The 18,559-nt window shown below is 41.3% G+C and overlaps 1 protein-coding gene and 1 non-coding gene across 5 annotated transcripts; both read right to left on the bottom strand.

Annotated features, from left to right (window-relative positions):
- Positions 1-1,239: 1,239 nt before the first annotated feature.
- On the bottom strand, positions 1,240-15,193 carry LOC118358838 (histone-binding protein N1/N2-like). 4 transcript variants are annotated; one of them, XM_035736775.2, is made up of 15 exons: positions 14,999-15,193; positions 13,583-13,627; positions 13,302-13,415; positions 8,917-8,997; positions 8,497-8,615; positions 7,776-8,147; positions 7,390-7,430; positions 6,213-6,280; positions 6,034-6,107; positions 5,642-5,830; positions 5,016-5,185; positions 2,661-2,765; positions 2,443-2,520; positions 1,888-2,016; positions 1,240-1,425 (listed from the first exon to the last, which is right to left on the bottom strand). In XM_035736775.2, the coding sequence occupies exons 1-15, from the start codon at positions 15,055-15,057 to the stop codon at positions 1,387-1,389; spliced, it is 1,683 nt and encodes a 560-aa protein (XP_035592668.1). In that variant the 5' UTR covers positions 15,058-15,193; the 3' UTR covers positions 1,240-1,386. The 4 variants fall into 4 exon arrangements, with proteins under 4 accessions (XP_035592668.1, XP_035592667.1, XP_035592671.1 ...); XM_035736774.2 differs by lacking the exon at positions 14,999-15,193 and adding an exon at positions 14,551-14,585; XM_035736778.2 differs by lacking the exon at positions 7,776-8,147 and having other exon boundaries at positions 14,999-15,192.
- Positions 5,287-5,420, bottom strand: LOC118359398 (small nucleolar RNA SNORA16B/SNORA16A family). Its single transcript, XR_004820652.1, has one exon. It is a non-coding gene; the product is annotated as a small nucleolar RNA SNORA16B/SNORA16A family (small nucleolar RNA).
- Positions 15,194-18,559: the final 3,366 nt, after the last annotated feature.

Below are 18,559 nucleotides of genomic sequence, written 5' to 3'. Positions count from 1 at the left end.
CAAAGGTGTTTGTCTCTTGGTTGTCCTTCTGGAAGGTTCTCCCATCTCCACAGAGGAACTCTAGAGCCCTGTCAGAGTGACCATCGGGTTCTTGGTCACCTCCCTGACCAAGGCCCTTCTCCCTCGATCGCCAAGTTTGGCAAGGTGGACAGGTCTGGGAAGAGTTTTAGTTGTGCCGAACGTCTTCCATTTAAGTGTTCTTGGGGACCTTCGATGCTGCAGACATTTGTTGGTACCCTTCCCCAGATCGGTGCCTCGACACAATCCTGTCTCAAGAGGGCTACGGACAATTATTTCACCTCATGGCTTGGTTTGTGCTCTGACGTGCACGGTCAACTGTGTGACCTTATATAGACAGGTGTGTGCCTTTCCAAAAGCATGTCCAATCAATAGAATTTACCACAGGTGGACTCCAGTCAAGCTTTAGAAACATCAAGGATTATCAATGGAAACACAATGCACCTGATCTCAATTTTGAGTCTCATAGCAAGAGGGTCTAAATACTTTTGTAAATAAGGTTTTTATTTGCAAACATTTCTAAAAACCTGTCTACTAGTAAGACAGTAGATCTGTCTTATCAGGCAGGCAGTGACTCTTCCCTCCCTGTTGCGGGGACTCAGTATTCCACTGCTGCACTTCCACAGCAAGCTACTCCATCACTTATTGCGACTTCATTTTTAGCAATGTGCCAGTACCTACTTAGAATCGCACTTGGTTGACTGTTTCATACAGAGCTCCTTTCTCCCCGCCCCTCAGATTTATCTTGGTGGGCTCTCACCTGGCAAGGACATGGTTCTGATTCTGTGCATCTACCACTAGTCAGCAGAGAGCAGCGTTTCCTGGAGTGCGATGGTCACACAAAGAGGCTCCTCCGTGGGAGGAGGTACTGGGTCCAGGTCAGGTCGGGGAACACCTCTTGCATTTAACCCAAGGAACCTGGCCAAGAGGGGGGAGCTCCTAACAGTCTGGGGGGGGGGCATGGCTCTCACTACTCTGGTAAACCTCACACATATTGCCCCAGTTAAATATTGTCTTTAAGGTGGGCAACCATTCCATGGATAACATTCTCATATTTGGGTGTCTACATCAGCTTGTTAGCCTGAGGAATCCCTTTGAGCCCTACAGTGATGCCGTGGCCAAACAGCACAGCTAGTGGAGATCAGACAAAAGATGCCTCATCTCCATTAGCTGTGGCAAAAGTGGAATTAATTCCAAATACAAGTGATTCACATTTGCAAATACTCTAATGAACTTTTATTACAACAAGTATACAAAAACTAGACAAACAAATGTGAAAAATTGTCATATTTACAGAAACAAAAGTGTAAATGGGCGTAAGGGGCAGGCCTGCTCTGCTGGCTGGAAGATCAGGGAGAGGAAGTTACTTCACACCGAGGATTCCACAGAGGCGGACAGCTTGCCGGGCTATACAAATAAATAACAAGGGGGAAGTGTCATCCAATCTGACAGCAGAAGTAGATTAGAATGTTAAATGCCTGGACTCTGCTTTAATCCACATATACAAACCTGCCATTCTTATCAGGGGTCCATTAACACTGTAGAGATTAATCAGTTTGAGAACTTAAACCCCCTGTATGAGTCTTGGTCAAATATGTCATAGCACTCCAGTCTGCCATGTCATAGCACTCCAGTCTGTTATGTCATAGCACTCCAGTCTGTTATGTCATAGCACTCCAGTCTGTTATGTCATAGCACTCCAGTCTGTTATGTCATAGCACTCCAGTCTGTTATGTCATAGCACTCCAGTCTGTTCAAATGTTTAAAAATGACAATTCAAGGTCCCCCTTTCACATGATGCCACCAATACAAACTTCCTCTGCTGCACCGAACCCTTCTGAGAATGAGTTATAAAACCTATCAACTCGCCTCCTGTGCCCCTTTCTCCTGGACTCCATTACTGCCAGAGCCGGAATCGCCGCTGCCATTAACTGTAGTTTCCTGCTTGGTCTTTTTAGCATCAGTGTCCTTTACGGGGCTCTTCTCAGTTGTTTTCCTCTGTTCAGGAATACAAACCAAAGTCACTTCTCAACATGACCTCCCTCACAATCTACTCTAACATTACCCACACAAATCACAAAAGTCACCGCTACACAATCACAACTATACACACACAGCCATCAGAATTCAAGCCCGATCAAAACATGTACTAAACATGCATAACGCTCAACCGCAAAAGGAGAGATTAAAATGGAAAGCGAAGTAGTTAAGACGCCATTAAAAAGAGAGAGAAAGAGTCACCCTTGCAACGAAGAGCAAGCAAGAAATTCATGCAACATGAGCATACTAGGAATGGGGGCATGAACCGATTTGACAAAGGAGGGGTACAACATTGATGTATAGACCAGGGTATGCGCAGCCTCCCCACCTGTTAGGCTGGGATTGGGTGTGGTAGCACGCAGCGGTGGTGGGGAGGGATCTCACCTTTTTCCTGACCAGGTGGGAAATGTCTGATGCAGATTTGGAGGGTGATGCACCATCGGCTGCCGATCTGACAGAAATCTAAAACGCAGGACAAGGGAATTGGTCATGAGAGCTGCTGCTTACTGAAGTTAAATGACATCCAAGTCATTTGTTTGAATTAGCACGAGGTTTCATTCCAGGTGCAATAAAAAAAAAAAAAATGTACAGACTGTAGTTACCTGACTGGTTCCAAATGCTGATGAACAGGAAGATGAAGGTCCACCATTTTCTGCAAACGCTGATGAGGAAGAGGATGGGAATGCTGACAAAGTAGAAGCTCCAGCCTGGAAGAGATCAGACATTATCGGTAGAAGAAAAGACAGTACATCCACAGATCAATGGCATAAACAAGCTGGCCAAATAGTCATGGCAACTTCTCTTCTCATTAGCAATTGAGAAGTGGACTGAACTTGTTCCTTGCTTGGTGATAAACATTTATTAGACCTGCTATACTAAGTCATTCATTAGAACATTTATCAAAACACTCTACAACAGTAAATTAACCCTCCTGCTGCGTTCTGGTCAAATTGGACCGATTTACAATGACTTTGTCCACACAGGGGCATATGAACACACAAAATACATGATGATTTTCATTACATTTTGGGTGTTTTATTTAACTTCTGTACACCTGTGGTGTTCCCGGTCATTAGAAATGAATGGGTGAGACTACAATTATAGTATAACATTGAGTTCAGGCACATTCCCATTCATCAGATGGACACACTTCCTCTTTCAGACCACTACATGCAATGTGTGTTTGAGCGCACGCACACACACACACACCGCACTCCCCTTCTTGGTTTCCATGGCAACCCCCATGGGAACCTATTTTATTGGGGATCTTTCCCACACGGGAACAACATTATATAGAACTTCTCACAGCTCTGGTATATAAAGATTGAGGCCGTGCTCACAATTCATTCTGTGGTAGCACAATGACCAAACAATGTACTGTATGTGAGGCTCTTGATCATGACACGGGTGAGGCGAGAGTCCTTGTCAAACTTTGACACAAAGCAGCCTGTGATAAATATTAGAAGGTTCATCTGAGTATTTGTTACAGTGAAAATAATCCATACACCGCTTTTTTTAATCATCATCTCAAAAACAAGTTGTGAGCTCAGGTCAATGAGGCCTACAGGCCATAAATAGCAAATAGAAGTTCAAAACTCAACTTTAAGTTGATAAAAAAAAGAACACAACATCAGGTGATAACATGTATTAGTATAGATTTAGAATCAGCTATAATGGGGTGGTCATTTTGGACCGAGAACACAGAATTAATTAATTTATGGCTGGGCGCAAGTCATCCCCTATCGAATATACAGTGTCTATGGGGTCAAATTGCACTTCCTAAGGCTTCCACTGGATGTCAACAGCCTTTCGAACCTTGTTTGAGGCTTCTACTGAAGGGGGGAGAGAATGAGAGCAGTTTCAACCAGGTGTCTGGCACGAGTGCCATGAGCTCAGTCTCACGCACACCCATGAGAGTTAGCTGCATTCCATTGCATTGCATTTCTAAAGACAAAGGAATTCTCTGGTTGAAACACTACTGAAGATATGTTAAAAACATCCTAAAGATTGATTCTATACATCGTTTGACATGTTTCTACGAACTGTAATGGAACTTTTTGACCTTGTCTGGACCTAGTGCTCCCGCCTCATGAATTTGGATTTGTGAACTGAACACGAACAAAAAAGGGAGGTATTTGGACAAAACAAACATTTGTGGAACTGGGATTCCTGGGAGTGCATTCTGATGAAGATCAAAGGTAAGTGAATATTTATAATGCTATTTCTGACTTCTGTTGTCACCACAACATGGCTTGTTTTTGTGTCTGAGCGCTGTACTCAGATTATTGCGTGGTGTGCTTTTTTCAAAGTTTTGGAAATCTGACACAGCGGTTGCATTAAGGAGAAGTGGATCTATATAATGCCATGCATAACAGTTGTATCTTTTATCAATGTTTATTATGAGTATTTCTGTAAATTGAGGGGGCTCTGCAAAACCAGATGTTTTGGAAGAAAAACATTACTGAACATAACACACCAATGTAAACAGATTTTTGGATATAAATATGAACTTTATCGAACAAAACATACATGTATTGTGTAACATGAAGTCCTATGAGTGTCATCTGATGAAGACCAAAGGTTTGCGATTCATTTTCTCTCTTTGGCTGGAACAATTGCAGTGTTTTTCTGTGACTAGGTGCTGACCTAACAATCGTTCGGTGTGCTTTTCGTCGTAAAGTCTTTTGGAAAATCGGACACTAAGTTTCTTTAAAATACTTGTACGTTTGAGGAATATTAATTAATGAGATTTGTTTGAATTTGGCGCCCTGCACTTTCACTAGCTGTTGTCATACCGACCCCGTTAGAGGGATTTGAGACGTAAGAAGTTAACATGAAACTAACACAACAGGAGGGTTAAAAGGAGCATTTACTGGGACAAGTTCCTGCCAGTTTCAGTCTGTTTGGTGACTAATAAACACAACCCTGAGATGAGCCAATATCCCACAGGGACTCACCAATGTCTGCTGTATGGCCACAGAGGCTGATCCTGCCATACTCTGGCTCTCCTTGGCATCCTCTACCTTCTCAGCGACTTCAGGCAGCAGCTGCTTCAGGTCCTCCAGCTCTATCTTCTCTTTGGCTCCGTCTTCACCTTCCGCCTTGTCTATCACCTCCTGGAGCATGGCTAGAAACCAGAAAAACAAGGTTTGTAAGTGACAGGTCAGAGGTTGACAAGTCATACCTAGTGCAGTAGTGACTGCAGGTAGCTTCGAATCAAGCGCAAAAAGTTGTTCTTTCCCAAACTGTTGCTGATAAGCTACAAGAGATCTAATCAGCGGTTGTCGGTAAAAGACGCTTTTAGCTCCTTTGTTAACAGACGCCGCTGAGAGTATGCCAAATCGGCATCGATGAGGGCCAGTCAGTTCCTTAAAACTTAGGGAAAATCTCAACTGCATACTCGTCACGTTCTCTCTCTCCTCCTTAAAACCCATCGGAGAAGGTCAGAGGGGAGTCCCCTAGACCCCACTCCCGCCATCCATCCTGTAAGGCCAAATTGGTAACATGGCGACGGCTAGGTTGGAGGTTCAAATACTAAAATGCATAGATACGTGGCATGTATCATTTTATTTATCCACCTTACCCAGGCGGCTCTCAATGACTTTGACTGAGCTGCTGTAGTGCTGGATGGCCTGGCTGTATTGGCCTGTGATGCAGTAGGTCATGCCCAGTTGGTAGTGGGTCTCGGCCACCAGGCGGCTGTGGGGGGGCAAGTGCTTCAGCTGCAAGGACAGGCAGTCCTGGAAGTCCTCCACAGCTGCAGAGTAGTTACCTAGAAGAGGGAAGGCACGTGAATATGAAACAAACATCTGTAGTGTGTGGCGCAAGGGTCTAACACCTGAGGGAAGGGCAAGGTGATCAGAAATGAGATGTATAAAGTCAACATTAACTACGTGCGTTTTCAGTAGGGCAAGCCGTAGCAAAACATTTTGCATTGAGCCAAAAATAAAAGAAAAAAGCAAATGGAGATCATACCAGATTCAGCTCCAACTTCTCCCAGCTTCAGATAGGCCTGGGCAGCCATCAACTGGTCCTCCTTGTTCTCCTTTCTGTTTGTATAAGGAGAGAGGGAAACAGGTGAAAAGGTAGTCCATTGGAATAATGTATACCCAAAACAGTTTCATGGTAGCTTTCTACAGGGAGCGTTTGTTTACCTTTTGTAGATGACCTTAGCGACCTCCAGCATTTCCCAAGCCAGCTGCAGGTTACCCACTTCCTCCTCCTACAAGAGATGGGAAGAAGCAAACAAAAAGGTTAGATGTTCGTGAAATATTTTCATACAAAATAAGTACATTGTGACAAAGGGACTTTGTTTAACTTCACTAGGGTAGGGGGCAGCATTCGGAATTTGGGATGAAAAGTGCACCTAAAGTAAACTGCCTGCTACTCAGGCCCAGAAGCTAGGATATGCATATAATTAGTAGATTTGTATAGAAAAAAAAAAAAAAAACAGTTCTCAAAACTGTCAAAATAATGTCTGTGAGTATAACAGAACTGATATGGCAGGCGAAAACCTGAGGAAAATCCATCCAGGAAGTACTATTATTTTGAAAGGCTGTTTTTCCATTGAAAGCCTATCAACCATAACCACTTAAGACCCAGTTTACGATCTCCATGGCTTCCTCTACACGTGGCCAGTCTTCAGGCATCGTTTCGGGCTTTCACTCTGAAAAATGAGGGCGATACAGCACGTTCAATGAGCGGACAGTGGAAATTTCCAGACACGAGTCCAGTGCACGATCGGGAACGCGCCTTTCTTGTTTCTCCTTTTCTATTGACGAAGCTGTCGTCCAGTTTAAATATTATTGATTATTTATGACAAAACATCGTTTGACATGTTTACGAACTTTCATGGTACTTTTTAGATTTTTCGTCTGTCTGTGACTGCGCTTTGTTCCAAAGGATTGCTGAACAAAATTGAGGTTTTTGGACATAAACAGGGACACTATCGAACACAACAAACATCTATTGTTGTCACATGGAGTCTTCGGAGTGCCACCATATGAAGAGCAAAGATAAGTGATACATTTTATCGCTATTTCTGACTTTTGTTACTCCTCTACTTGGCTGTTAACTGTAATGATTTGTCTGCTGGGCGCTGTTCTCAGATAATCGTATGGTATGCTTTCGCCGTAAAGCCTTTTTGAAATCTGACAGTGGTTGGATTAACAAGAAGTTCATCTTTAAACCGATGTATAACACTCGTAAGTTTGATTAATTTTTATGAGTATTTCTGTTTGTGGTGCTCTGCAATTTCACTGGATGTTGGCCAGGTGGGATGCTAGCCAACCCCCTGGCCTCACCCCCTAGTGAGGTTAAAGGATAACTTACTTTGTCTTCACCAGTGCCTTCCCCTTCATCGTCGTCATCATCTAAGAGTGGAGGCCAAGAGAATACAGTAAGCCTAAACTGCAGCAGTCCTTCACTTCAGGAAAACCAAAGACACTGTACAAAACCAGAGTTTGATAGTTCACTAGGAAAGACAAGTGGAAGAGGAAGAGCTTGTGATTCCAGTAATAATGTGACGGCGGCCATTCCCAACAGTGCAGCTTAAACTTCCATTAGCAAGAGAAGTGAGACTTGAGTTTACAATCCCTTTACAGCCCTACTGCAGGTTCAACAACTATTTGTTTAACAGCCATTCTTATAGTCTTTTAGTCCCAATCCACTTTGTGCACCCAAACAGATTCCTACACAGGACATAAGTTTAACTTCACCCTCTTCCTCCATCTTCTCCTCTGCAGCCTCCTCTCCATTCCGCGCTTCAGAAGCCTTCACGCCAATCTTCTTCAGAGCTTCCTCTTGCCCAGCCTCCTTATCTTTTCTAGCTTCATCTTCAGGAGCAAAAAGAGTCTCCTCCACCCCATCCACAAGAGGCTTAGACTTCTCATCACGCCCGTTCTTGGCAGGAGGCTTGGCAGCGTCCTCTTCCTTTGCTTCCGTTTCCATGGTTTCTTTCTTCCCCTCTGCCACTGCCTCAGATTCACTCTTCCCTTCCTCCTTTGGCTCAGTTTTGCCAACCTCCCCATCAGTTTTTTTCTCTGCTATCACATCATAAACCTGCACTCGAAGCTCATCCCTTGTTTTGTCTACACCAGAGATACATGGGGCATTAAAACTTATGTTAAATCATTCTCCCCAAAAAGAGTGCATGTCAAAATAAATGATCAATCTGTGACCATCGCATGAACCAGCCTTTTTCCCCCTCACTGAACAGAGCTGACTGGGTCATTCCCTATTCCCACGTTAGATAAGCCCATTGACAGGGGGCATGTAAATACTTGATATCATGTTGAAGACACCTACTAATGCCAATGAAAAAAAATTAACAATTGTTAGTTTTTGCTCCAGCACAAGTCAATTGTCCTAGCTAGCTAGGAGTTGAGTGACAAGCAGCCATAAACAGTGATGGTCAGGTTAAGATGGGCTACTCCTCACCTTCCAAGTTGTCAGCACTCTCAATCTTTGAGTTGTCCAGCTTCTCTCCCTCTCCTTCCTCCTCAGAGGACTCCTCAGGGACTCCCTCAAGAGCATTACCTAGGACAGTGTTCTCCACCCTGAAATGCCACAGCCATTTAATTCAAATATTCATAACTCAGAGCATTGTCCTGGTAACAGCATGCTTGTGGGTTTGAATCCCACATGGGCCACAACTGACTTGCCTAGTTAAATAAAAAGGTTAAGAACAAATTATTTACAATGACTGCCTACACCAGCCAAACCCGGACATACCCCATGTATAGTGAATACACAAGTCACTCATTCTCAACAGTTCTTCCAGTCACTTTGGATAAAGTCTGCTAAAATGTAACTAGAAAAATGTGTCAAAGACCCATACAGTATCATTCTCCCACTTACCTGGCAAGCTCCAGTAGAGACTTCCCACACAGAAAGAAGGCCTCTCCACACTCATCTGCGGTGTCCCCATACCTCGCAGCCCTGAAGGACAAGAGATGTCAGATTAGCTGGTTGAGGTCAGGTAAAGAATAAATTAAATAATTCCTTGAAATATCACAATCAATACATGACCCTCAGAGCATTACAAATCCAGTCAATCCAAGCATGACTTCACCAGGACCTGGCTTTCGAGGGCTTTAGCACCAAATCATTTTGTGTCAGGCCCAAATCTTTGGCACTGCTGCAATGGTGTAAATAAATTGTAGTCAACTGAATGTGCCACTTAGTTCATAGAGATGTGGTTACGTTAAACTCGAAGTTATTCAACAGTTATAAATCAGGGGTGTAGTGCTCCCGGTGCTCCGCCACGTCTCAGGATGGAGCAGTGTCTCACAAGATCACTTCATGATGAATTAGTATCCTACATAACAAACCGAATATAACAGCGTGATCGTGTCAGGCTACTGTTATACCAGAAACACCATGTAACTTATTATGACAATTTAGGATGATTGTGCTGAAATATTGCACCCCCCCAATCATGATGTGGCTGTGATTAACTCCATCTGCTGTAAAAAGTGGATTAGCTCAGCTGGTTAGCCACCCGTACATCATTCAAGAAGGTCGAAACACATATTCCCATTGTTGGGAGTCGGGTAAACTTTGACCATTGAGAGATCAAAGTCATGACAGATCAGACACATAGTGTATAAGAAGTGAAAAAGACTGGGTTTTATGTCAGAAGGGAATGGGTCTCTGTAGAAAGACAGATGGCTTTGGAATGTGTTGGGTGGACAGGAGGTGGTCACAGGATTGCTTTAGGGGAAATGGATGGACATCTGTGGATTAGGCGAAGGAGGGGGATGAGGTGTAATATATATATATACGATGGTGAGAACATGTCTGCCTGAATTACAGCTGTAAAGACCCTTTGGGAATAATTAAACTTGGTTAAGGGTCTAGGGTCCGTGAGTTATTTACTCTGAAAATGTAGAACCTAACACCATGAAACTGATTGTTATCAAATAGTTGGCATGCATGCAGCATGGGCATTTCATCTGTACAACATGAATAGTTATCAACTGACAGTGAAGGCCCGATTTATAATAAGGTAGGCCTAATTGTGTTTTAGGATTAGTCACAGTATGTGTAGGCAATCATGCATGATGCATTGTATGTAGCCTATATTCTAAAATTATTTTTTTATATGGTTCATTCAGAATGATTGCTTAATAATAATGCTCTGGCAGGCTAAAAGAATACCACTGGTTATAATAAATGTAACGCAACTGCCATGTGTGGTCAACTGATAATTCCAGCACCGCTTTGATGGGACAACGGCATTGCGCTGCTCTGAGACCAGCATCAATGTCAGATGTTTTACACCACTGAATCTGTCAATGTTTGGTTATAATTAGGCTGGAAAACATTAGATAAATTGAAGGTGAGCGCTTCTGATCATTATTCTGATCATTCTCATTATTCTGATGATTATACCCCTCAGCCTCCAGTATTTATGCTGCAGTAGTTTGTGTCGGGGGGGGCTAGGGTCAGTCATATCTGGAGTATTTCTCCTGTCTTATCCGGTGTCCTGTGTGACTAAGTATGCTCTCTAATTATTTCTCTTTATCTCTCGGAGGACCTGAGCCCTAGGACCATGCCTCAGGACTACCTGGCATGATGACTCCTTGCTGTCCCCGGTCCACCTGATTGTGCTGCTGCTCCAGTTTCAACTGTTCTGCCAGCGGCTATGGAACACTGACCTGTTCACCGGACCTGCTACCTGTCCCAGACCTGCTACCTGTCCCAGACCTGCTGTTTTCAACTCTCTAGAGACAGCAGGAGCGGTAGAGATACTCTCAGTGATCAGCTATGAAAAGCCAACTAACAGTTACTCCCGAGGTGCTGACCTGTTGCACCCTCGACAACTACTGTGAGTATTATTATTTGACCATGCTGGTCATTTATGAACATGTTCTATTATAATCGCCACCCGACACAGCCAGAAGAGGACTGGCCACCCCTCATAACCTAGAGAGGAACCAGGCTTTGGCCCTTCTACAGAGTTTTCCTGAACACTGCTTCTATACCTGTCTTGCTTGCCGTTTGGGGTTTTAGGCTGGGTTTCTGTACAGCACTTTTAGATATCAGAATAAATAAATTTGATTATAGCAATTGAAAGCAATGCATATCTTCTCCACACACACACTAGGTCTATAGTAGAAGTCGATCGATTATGATTTTAACGCCGATACAGATTATTGGAGGACAAAAAGCCGATACCAATTAAAAATCGGCCGATTTTTAAAATGTATTTATAATAATGACAATTACAACAATACTGAATGAACACTTATTTTAACTTAATCGAATACATCAATAAAATCAATTTAGCCCAAAATAAATAAAACATAATTAATTTGGTTTACATAATGCAAAAACAAAGTGTTGGGAGAAGTAAAAGTGCAATATGTGCCATGTAAAAAAGCTACCGTTTCAGTTCCTTGCTCAGAACATGAGAACATATGAAAGCTGGTGGTTCCTTTTAACATGAGTCTTCAATATTCCCAGGTAAGAAGTTTTAAGTTGTAGTTATAGGACTATTTCCCCTCTATACCATTTGTATTTCATTAACCTTTGACTATTAGATGTTCTTATAGGCACTTTAGTATTGCCGGTGTAACAGTATAGCTTCCGTCCCGCTCCTCGCCCTTTCCTGGGCTCGAACCAGCAACACATCGACAACAGACACCATCGAAGCAGCGTTACCCATGCAGAGCAAGGGGAACAACTACTAGAAGGCTCAGAGCGAGTGACGTTTGAAACGCTATTAGCGAGCGCTAACTAGCCAGCCATTTCACTTCAGTTACACCAGCCTCATCTCGGGAGTTGATAGGCTTGTAAGTCATAAACAGCACAATGCTTGACGCACAACAAAGAGCTGCTGGCAAAACGCACTGCTGGTTTGAATTAAAGTTTACACGCCTGCTTCTGCGCACCACCTCTCAGTCAGATACTTGTATGCTCAGTCAGATTATATGCAACACAGGACACGCTAGATAATATCAACAATGTGTAGTTAACTAGTGATTATGATTGTTTTTTTATAAGATAAGTTTAATGCTAGCTAGCAACTTACCTTGGCTTACTGAATTCGCGTAACAGGCTGTCTCCTTGTGGAGTGCAACGAGAGGGGCAGGTCATTATTGCGTTGGACTAGTTAACTGTAAGGTTGCAAGATTGGATCCCACGAGCTGACAAGGTGAAAATCTGTCGTTCTGCCCCTGAACGAGGCAGTTAACCCACCGTTCCTAGGCCATCATTGAAAATAAGAATGTGTTCTTAACTGGACTTGCCTAGTTAAATAAAAGGTGTACAAAAATATATATAAATAGGCGTACAAAAATACAGATTTCCGATTGTTATGAAAACTTGAAATCTGCCCTAATTAATCAGCCATTCCGATTCGGTCAACCTCCAGTCTTATAGCCTACCTGATGAGCTTCCCTGAACATTGATACTTTTCAGTCAGTTAGCCTATTGATGCAAATAAACATTTGTACATAAGCTCAAGTAATTTGATATGTTTGCATTGTTCCAAAAGACCTACATTGTTTCAATAACAATAACTGAAACCACGCTTCATTGACTTACTGAATTAATTCTCATAATTGTAGGCTACTAGGATACTTGCTGATTATTTTAACAGTAGGCCTACCTACACAACCTCATATGGGGTTACTGACCGCAATTGATTGAATTAATAAGTGTTGATTAACTTATTTGGCCTTAATTGAAAACAATGTTGCAGAAAGGGGTGCTGGAGATAAATTGAAATACATTTGCAAAATAATGATATAATTAGGCTACACCTGTCCATTAATAAATTAAATCATTGAAAATACTACACCAGCATAAGAGACACTGCGGCTAGAAGCTGTTTGGCAATATTTCAAAACACAATTTAGGGAAAAATCTGTTTGAACAGGTGAGTGCCACTGGAAAGTTGGTGGACTATAATTTCCTCCTCATATTATAGGCCTAACATCAGTGTATCCACTCTTCATTGGCCCATGCTATTGGCTACACTTAAGGCATGGGTCATTTATTGATCTCAGTATGCAAATGTCAGGAGGAGCTTGTCATTTTGATAATTTGCGTGGTATAAAAACAAAACATATTGTAATGTCTGCAGTCATGTAAAATGACAGATTAAAGAAAATTATTTTAGAAAAGGCTTTTTTTTCCCTAAGACCCACAAACCCCTGGTCTTCAGGACTGAGTTACGAATGTTATGAAACTCGGGTGACTGCCCTGGATCCAAGCCATTTGTTCTCAGTACTCACAGCATGCCACAAGCCTCCTGGAACACATGGACTGCAGAAACAACATCTCCCATCACCAGGTGCCTGTTCCCTGCGCCGATAAGCTTCTTTGCCTCCGCCATCACATCGACAGAGCTGTGGTACAGACAAGACAGCCACAATACATATTTTGTACTTCACTCAAACAAACCTATTGCATGATAAATCAGTGTGGAGTTGAGACTAAAAAAGGTACAAGAGGAACCTTACCATAAAAGCTGTATAAATTCAAACCAGCAAAATCAAAAAGCACAGTTCCTCACCTGTCTGCTGCCATAGTACTTGATGACCCAGGCTTTTCATCCATGCTGAAACAGTGACACATGCAGTCAATTATAGAATAAAGGCTACAAAATATTGTCTAGTCAAGTACGTTTAGGTACATTTACATTATTGTGAACACTAAATAGTTTTAGCAGAGGTCATGAGGCTAGGGTTAAACCTCCAAGTGCAGGAGGGGTTAAAATGTCCTTCGAGCAACGCGACTTTATTAATTTAGTCAGACACCCCGCCCCCCTGGTAGTCTCAGTATGCCAGTGACTATTATTATATCCTGTTTCGAACGGAAGTGTTGCTTCTAGGAGATAAGAGCCATCCAGGTAACGTTAGTGTAAAAAAAAAAAAAAAAACGTTTTGCAAATTGACACTGGCGTGTCTTGACAATAACGTTGAATTGAACTGGTGAGCTGGATTGCAAAAAAAAAAAAAGTGGCGTTCGTTCAGCTATAGAAAGCTTTGGGAAAATGTTTCTAGTTAGCATCATAGCTATGTCACGCCAGCAAGCACGTGCATTTGAGTACCAGGAAGTAGGCGAATTGCTTCACGCTTTGCTAGCTAGTTCACTAGCCAATTAGCTAACAATTTTGGGCTAACTAGTTAGCTCTAACTAGCTACCTTGGCGAAGAAAACTAACGTTAGCTAGCAAGTGCAACAGATCGTCACGTTCAATTCGAGGTAGCTAGCTAATAATCGGTACCGTTAGCTAGAGGATAGTGTAACGCAGTTAACGAATATTAGCTGCGTACGGTTAACCACCCACGAATAGCATCAATTGTGCTAACTAAGGGTGTGTTCGTAAAGTCAATCGGGAGTGCGCTGTGGGCGTTCGTAAATTCAGAGCATTGTCATGTTGTCCGTTTGTAAAATTCACAGTATTTCGCTATTGGAAGCGCACAAATAGACGCTCCTCTAGCCGAGGAGTAGATCCGTGCTTTCTGACCTTCTTACTCACCCTAGTAGAGCTGGTTCCATGTTATCCCGAGTGCTGGCTACTAACCGTGTTGCTGGCAGCAATTTAATTAAGCTTTTTGACGACGTGTACTGACACCGGCTATAGTCAACGGGTGTTAAATTCATCAGTTATTCTGCGCTCGGTCCGGCACTGACGAAACTGTTCCGAAATTACAGTATAACTACAGCGAATTTACGAACGCACCTTTAAGTAGCTGGTCGGGTGTTGGAGCGGAACTTATAGTTAGCTTGCTATATATTGCATTGTGTATTGAATGGGAACATGAACACGTTTCGGCTAACTCGCTAGTACACAACGGATTAAAGACACGGGTGATTAGCTAGATACTGTAGGTAGTTAATCAAAACACAGGTGAGCTAGCTTCTAGCTAACACACCAGGGGAAATAGGCGAAGGCACACAAACAAATGTCCTACAAAATGTCTCACCTTCCTGAGCTTGAAGCAACTGCTGTTTCCTCTGTCATGTTACGTGACTGACTCGGCATACAACGTAGTGTAAACTGTGTAGCTAGCTAAATGAACAGGTTTTATAGGAAAATGTCAGTTTTTTTTTATTTCACTGACACTATTCTTTGTTGGCGCGTTTGCTGACAACCGTGCGTGCACACTTCCGTTGACCTTTCAACTTGATTAAACGCGGGAGAAAATATTAAAGGGAAAGTAACATGATACAATTTTTATTTTCTTTAATTTAAGCAGGCAAGTCAGTTAAGAAAACAAATTCTTATTTACAACGACTTCCTATGAACAGTGGGTTAACTGCCTTGTTCAGGGGCATAAACGACATATTTTTACCTTGTCAGCTCGGGCATTCGATTAAGCAACCTTCCGGTTTACTGGCTCGACGCTCTAACCAATAGGCTACCTGCGAATGTAACGTTCTAGAATGCCGTTCAACTGGTAATAAAAAAAAATGAAATCAATCCATTGCATGTAGAGAGGGCTTTGTTTAAAAAGGGTGCATTTCTTCCCCTGTATGGGACTTTCCCCTGGAGAGGCATGCAAAAGGAAGAGGGGTGGTGTAGGTTATGGGGTCAGACTTTGTAACCGTATTGCTTCCGTCCCTCTCCTCGCTTGAACCAGGGACCCTCTAAACACATCGAAAAGTCACCCTCGAAGCATCGTTACCCATCGCTCCAAAAAAAGACGCGGCCCTTGCAGAGTAGGGAAACACCTTTTATTTTTTATTAACAACAAATCAATACAGGAAGTACATGTGGAAACACAAGTATATATGAATAATATACTATGGACAATTGGGCTAGGGGGTACAATATCACATTATACAAGGACCTTAAGGGACATACATACACTTATAATTCTAACAGCTTTTTTGTTAGTAGAGTATTTAAATTGTCTTAAAATATAGTTCAATTTATTTTTGTTAGTTAAGAACATTTGTTTTTGTTTTTTTGTACATTTACATTTGTGAATATGAAATTTGGCCAAAAGAATAATGAAATTAATTACATGAAAATGTTTCATCTTATTTCTATCATAGGTCAAGAATCCAAGCAGTGCATCTCTCCACAATAGTTTAAGATCTTCATAAATGTGTTCAATTATAAATCTACTGATGTCTTGCCACAGTTTTCTTACATGAATACAATGCCAAAAAAGATGCAACACTGTTTCTGGGCGGTCATTACAAAAGGAGCAATTTGAGTTAATGTTTTCCATAAACTTCTTCATGTAGTGGTTGGCAGGATAATATTTATGAATCATTTTAAAGGAAACTTCCTTCATTTTCTTAACAAGTAGGTAGGTATGTGTGAACCAACATCCAAACTTCTTTTCCAACAGATATTATAAATAAATCCATTCCAATAAGGCATGACATAAGATATAGATAGATACACCGTTCCTGCAGAAACAAGGTTCATATCGCTCTGTTGTTGAATGGACCAAAAGAGAAACAAATATTTCCTACTGATGAGTCAACAGGGTCTACGGAAGGTAGAGTTGTCTCACCAATAGGATAGTAATTCGGAACCAATATTCTAAAAACAAAGTTTTTTTTTTATACAATATATCCCGACTATTAAATTTTTATAATATCTGTGTGGAGAAAAATTATGCTTATAAATTAAGGACCATGACAAGAAAACCTGCCGATGAAAAGCAGAAAGTTTCACTGGAACTTTGCCAATATTATAATTGCAAACCAACATGAAGTTAAGGCCACCAAAAGTAGAGAAGACATGATGAGGAATACAATTCCACATAGAAGTGGGTCTTCTTAGGAATTGTTTTATCCAATTGATCTTAAAAGTATTATTTAAGGTAGTAAAGTCCAGAAAATTCAGCCCACCATTCTCATAAGTGTTCATTACAACAGTTTTCCTAATGTAATGTTTACGGTTTCTCCACAGAAAGTTGAAAAGCATCTGGTCTATCTCCTTGCTTATTTTACTGTCGAGATATAAAGATAGAGCACCATATGTTAGTCTAGACATACCTTCAGCCTTGGTTATTAGGACTCTTCCTTTTAAAGATAAGTCCCCCTGTAGCCAATGATTTGGCTTCTTCTGGGCTTTTTTAATGAGAGGATTAAAATTGAGTAAGCCTCTAGACTTCTGATCCTTTGTAGTGGTTATGCCTAAATATGTAAGTTCTTCTTTTACTGGAATATCATAATATGAAGGTGTCACACAATCTTTGACAGCCATGAGTTCACATTTATTACATTGATCGATTGATCGATATGGGAATTTGGTTAGGGTCTTTCAGAAAAAGTGTAGTATTGTCAGCCAGCTGGCTTATAATAATTTATTTACCAGCTATGGAAATACCTTGTACAGGACTATTATTTAAAGAATTTGTAAGAAGTTTGGTGATTAATAAAAACAGGTATGGAGAGATAGGACAACCTTGCCTAATTCCTCTCTTTAACTCAAATCTAGGTGAGGTGCCATATTTCAATTTGATAGAGCTGTTACCATTGTATAGAGCCTTACAGAAAAAATCCCCAAAGCCAAGTCTCTCAAGGGAGTAGAAGAGGAACTGATGCTCTACTGTGTCAAATGCTTTATAAAAATCTAAAAATAATATGAAGCTAGTCTCGGTTATTAGGTCTGAGTAGTCAAGTATGTCTAATACTAGTCTGACATTGTTAGAAATATGTCTGTTCCTCATAAAGCCAGACTGTGTTTCATCAATGATTGCATTCAGGACTTTAATTATTTTTGCAAGTAGTAAGGCTAATATCATATAGTCATTATTAATTAAGAAGACAAATTGGATGCCAGTTATCGATGAGCAGCACTTATTTTTTAGGCTTACAGGTATCAGTGTTATTAACCCCTGACTCATTGTGAGGGAGAACATTGTTTTTAATACTCTCTAAAAAAAGACTTCAAATAGGGAGCTACTTATTCAGAAAATAATTTGTAAAATTCTGATGGAATTCCATCAACACCTGGTGATTTATTGTTCTTTAGATGTTTGATAGACTCTATAATCTCTTCAACTTTGATGGGTTCATCACACTGTTTAGATTCTATATCACTGATAGAGTTAACATTATTCAGTGAGTTAAAAAATCATATCTGTGGATTCCTGACAGTACGTAGAGCTATACAACTTTCTGTAAAAACTGCTACAGTATTTAGCCATTCATTTTTGGTCATCTGTAATGACACCATCGATGTTTAACTTATGGATTGTGTTATTTTTAGAAGAACATTTCTGAAGTCTAAAGAATTAGGATGAATTCTGTTCTCCCTCCTCAATCCATTTTCCCCCTAGATCTAATAAAGGCTCCTTCTGCTTTTAATCGATATATATTATCCAGTTTATTTTTGTAACTCAATTAGTTCCATATTCTCCTCCCCGAGAGGCCGACTGGGGACCTCTGAGAAAGGGAAGTTATCTTAATGATCACCTTTTCCTCCTCGGCTCTTCTGGTCTTAGCAAGATTACTACCATATTTTCTAAGGTATTTGGACACCTCAAATTTAAAGAGCTCCCAGTTTTTGCAATAACATT

The sequence above is a fragment of the Oncorhynchus keta genome, chromosome 26 (assembly GCF_023373465.1).
Source record: "Oncorhynchus keta strain PuntledgeMale-10-30-2019 chromosome 26, Oket_V2, whole genome shotgun sequence".
Taxonomy (NCBI): domain Eukaryota; kingdom Metazoa; phylum Chordata; class Actinopteri; order Salmoniformes; family Salmonidae; genus Oncorhynchus; species Oncorhynchus keta.
Note: the sequence above shows the minus strand (reverse complement) of the source record. Positions and strands in the feature narration are given on the sequence as shown.